The 4,364-nt window shown below is 35.4% G+C and overlaps 1 protein-coding gene and 1 long non-coding RNA gene across 2 annotated transcripts in view; one reads left to right on the top strand and one right to left on the bottom strand.

The window, feature by feature from the left end:
• The window catches only part of megf6b (multiple EGF-like-domains 6b), a 65,608-nt gene that overhangs the window by 50,774 nt on the left and 10,470 nt on the right, over positions 1-4,364 (bottom strand). The window contains exon 4 of the mRNA XM_024269226.2: positions 1,547-1,651. Within this exon, the coding sequence (XP_024124994.1) occupies positions 1,547-1,651 (105 nt within the window). The remainder of the gene's footprint in view (positions 1-1,546; positions 1,652-4,364) is intronic.
• LOC118598784 overlaps positions 1-4,364 on the top strand; it is a 39,078-nt gene that overhangs the window by 26,852 nt on the left and 7,862 nt on the right. The window lies entirely within an intron of this gene.

Raw genomic sequence — 4,364 nt, 5'->3', positions numbered from 1 at the left:
TTAGCCCCGCCACAACAAGGCTAAAAGTTTTGAAACTGAAAGATAAAAAAGAGTTTAAGCTGGAAAAAAAATGAAACTGATTAAGTTTAGGGATTGAAATTCTGAGTTTGAAACCTTAAAAAAATAGAATATTTGAATTTAAAAATAATTACATTTATTTCAGAACAGTAAAAAATGTCAGACATTTTATTTTTTTTGGCCAAACACCAATATTTTTTCAATTTCTTTTATTTGGGTTTGAAATAATATTGGCCCCAATTTAGTTCCATACAGTTCCAGCTCAACACCACCATTCAAAGTACCATCTATGTCTCTTTATGTCTGTTTTGTAGTTTACCTTTATGTTTATGTTTTTTGCACTTATGAAAGTTATTACTTTAATGTTCATTATGTAGCATTATTTGAAACCTACTTTTAAGGGTTGTAAAACAGAAAGTTAACATTTGCACAAGAAAAGGGATTAAATATGAATGATTGTTGAGGTACATTCATGTTACCTGTTGCACTTTAAGTGACAGACAGCAGAATGTTAAAGTTTGTGAAAGAGCACACATATTGCACTATAAGGAAGCAAGTTTATGTGCAATCTTCTTTTTTCTCTATAATGCATGTACATGTATGTATTTTTGTACAAAAAGGAATGAGAGAAATACTTGTTGAGAAAATAAGCTAAAAGAGTTCTTTGCAAATGTAACTACACGTTGTAATTAAATAAAAGAACAGAAAAGTGAAATATTGACCGAATGTTTTTGCATGTTCGGACCCCGGTCTACCAAGCTGACAGAGTTACTGGACCTCTCGCCAAATTAGTTGGAGACCCCTGCCTTAGATAATGCATTTTAAGTTTTTCATTGAATAATTCTCATAGTGTGCTGAACCTAAACTTTGTTTAAGATGTAAGGAAAAAATATTAAATGCAGAAGGTTTTACACTAAATATATTGCTAGAAAATGACAGCTGTTTATATTTGAAGTTAGAAAAGTATCCACCCAGTTTCAACAGAATTGTGGTAAAACCAAAACACTGTTGTCGTCAGACACAGTCTGAAAGGACCCTGTTTTTGGATGAGATAATTCTGCTGAAATATTTTGACACTCAAAGGAATTTCCTGCCATGTATTGTTATCTGGAAAACAACAGAGTCTTCAACTGTTATACTTCAACATCTCAAATATAACAATGGAGTTTTCTGATAAAGTGGTTGGGCTTCTGGTGAGGAAAGCCAATTGCTGAAGTGAGGAGATTCCACTCAAACTCAGAACACATTAGTTTAAAAGTTTAGACTCGAATGAAGAACAACCTGTGTTGTGACCAAACACAAAAAAAGGTGAAAAGTTCCAATGTGTCCGTGGAGAAATTAAATTATTGAAACATTAGGGATAAAATAAACATGTAAGATAATAGGAATATCTCCACAGAATGTTAAAAAAATGCAATTTAACAGTTATTTTTACCCATGATATACCAGGAAAAAGTAGTATTGTTTAATTTTACTCTAATTAATGTGAGGCAAATACAAAGACACTACAAAGAAATGTCATCCTTACCATACTGGCAGCTGGGTCCTCTGAATCCTGCAGGGCAATCACAAAGTTGGGTGGATCCTTCCCGACATTTGCCCCCATTGAAGCACACTCCATAGCTACACACTGCTGCATGTCAGCAAGAAGAGACAACACCGGGAGAGAAGAGACGGTGAAAAACAAGAGTTTAACAGCTTTCTCATCCTGCCTTCTCTCTAAACTATGAGAGGATTTCATTTCACTACCAATTTTTCAGGAGACTTTTGACGAACTGACAAACAATAAATCATGTTCTTTATTCAAATCCTTGTGAATCAGGAGCAAACAAAAAATGCTATTAGAAATAGATTGTATTTGTGTCAGAAAATATGCTGGGTGGGCCACAAGCTCCTTGCTCTGATGCATCACTTACAGACAAATAAACCCACAAACGTCTTTGTTTTCCTCGTCTGAGCTGGAACCTGTCTTAAAACTGAACGGTTGGATAACCCCAATTTTGCTCGCCATTGTTGTTGCAGTGTTAATATTAGATTGGGGGTGCGAGGGGTTGTAAGCTTGTGGAAAAGAGTGTAAACAGATGGATGACAGGAAGTGGGAGCAGGATTGCTCTGCGCCCACAACACAGAGATGAATTTCTGATGAATTTCTGCCGCTCTGTAGAAACTAAGTCCCAGAAAAAGACTGTTTTTAATTTGTCTGTAAAAACTGCATCATTATAATTCAAAGACCACTGGGAATGATTTTATAATAGATAAAAAGATTATATTAGTACGTTTTTGAAGGGTTTACAAAATAAACTTTTCTCAAAATAAAATCTTCTCCTTTGTAGAATAATCAGATAACATTCCCAAAGTTTTTAAAGTACTATCTGTTAAGATTGTACAAAAAAGCTTACTGAAAACCAACTTAACATTTGAATTTTTTTTTTTTTTTAAACACTTGGTTTGATCAATACTGAGTTGTGTTGCATTAAAACAGATGACAAGCTGATATACCGTAATACAAATTTTAACAAAATTTTTGATTGCATTTGAAATGCTTTTAAATAGGGCTGTCAGATTTGTCGGGTTAAAAACGCGTTAATCTGACACGTGCTTGACGCCGACAAGGAGGTTTAAGCGTGATCCAGCCCCAGCATAGCGGTCTGTCTGCCGGCATATTCATCCGTGAGCTCCGCTGGACACGTCGATGCATCGAGCTGCAGCCAGAGAACGCGGCGGCAGTAACAGACTGTCAAACTATCCACAGTGTATCCTGCTTTTCTCAGTCTTTAATGTTTTAAAAAACAAAAGTTCATTGGAAATGATAAATCTCTATTTCATTTATTACTGTAGTTCAGCAGAGGAGAATAAGATTTGGTCCTGACAAAAAATGAACATGAAAGTGTTATGGAAATTTTATTTTTGATGTTTTTTATTTTATTCTACTGAACGTTGATTGAAGTTTTGAATTTAAAATGCCCTTCACTTGCACTTGGGCTTTTGTTAGGCATTTTATGTTACAGCTTTTTATTGTTAAGAAAGTTTATCTCAATACAGTGTTACAAAATAAAGTATTTCTGATTAAAACTATTAATTTTGTCATTCTTGTTTTCATAATTAATGTAGAACTGCTAAATTGTTAAACTGTTAAATTCCACATTTTTTTCCATAAAAAAAGGCCACATATTAATTTGCGATTAATCGCGAGTTAACTCGGGAAATGCGATTAATTGCGATTAAAAAATTTAATCGCCTGACAGCTCTACTTTTAAATGATCATAGAAAAATGTCAGAGCCTCTTTTGGGTCAAAAAATAAAGTGGTATAGCAGCATCTGTGTCATATGAAGCCACATTAGTCGTACAATGACACGGCTGCTCTTGAGGTCCACAACAACTCAGTGTAAAGAACAGAGATAAGTAAAGGCTGCTCCAGTAATAAGCAATGGATAGAATCGTTGAATGCATATTTCTCAGCTGACACAGAGAAATCTGACGAGTCAGCATTTAGTCTAAACCCTGTCCAGCCTCAAACACATGCTGACCATCTGGACACACATGAGAATAGCAGGTCCAGATTTAGTCAGCTCCACTATGGGATGCAGATGGAATATCGGGGGATGCTGTGGGATTGGGATGTCACATCCTTCAGAGCCCCTAAAATGAATAGAGAACCAAACTGTCATCAGATCATATATATATTGAAAATTTTATGTTGAATGCTCCGCTTATGTTGAGGCATCCGCGAATATGCCAATACGAAGAACCTGCCACCCCCCAAGGATGTCTTTAACTGATCCATACTCATCAAAAACACTTCTGATCATGCTTTATAAAACATTTATGAAAGAACACTGGAGTGTTGCTAAAAAAAAATGCTTTTTTTAAATAAAATTCAGAACGAAAGACTGTACAGCAGCTACAGCGACAGCTTACTTTATGAGACAGATGACTGTTTGTGCCTTAAAATCTGGAGCTCGCATCCTCCTCCATCAAATAATAAACACCTGCTGCAGATGATATTTATCCTCCACGAGTATCTTCTTCAGCATATCAAGATTTTTTTTGGCCACTTCTCAGTTAACTGATGCCATTTCTCTATGCAGGAGTATGGAAAGAGGAGGGGCGTTTGTCTGCGGTCGGAGGAGCGCAGAGATTCCCCTCAACATCACAGCACCTCTTTTGGATGCAAACATTTCATATAAGCATGTTGAGTTGACTGAGTTTTTGTGATAAACTGGAAGAGTCAGGTGACTGAAAAAAAATTGAGAATACGTAAAAATGCAAATAAATAAACACAAATACGCGAAGGAACACTGTTTATTTTATTTGTGTTTTGGGGATTTTTTTTTTTTTTTTTTTG

Source organism: Oryzias melastigma, linkage group LG5 (assembly GCF_002922805.2).
Source record: "Oryzias melastigma strain HK-1 linkage group LG5, ASM292280v2, whole genome shotgun sequence".
Classification (NCBI taxonomy): Eukaryota; Metazoa; Chordata; class Actinopteri; order Beloniformes; family Adrianichthyidae; genus Oryzias; species Oryzias melastigma.
The sequence above is the reverse complement of the archived record's forward strand: the minus strand, read 5'-3'. Positions and strand labels throughout refer to the sequence as shown.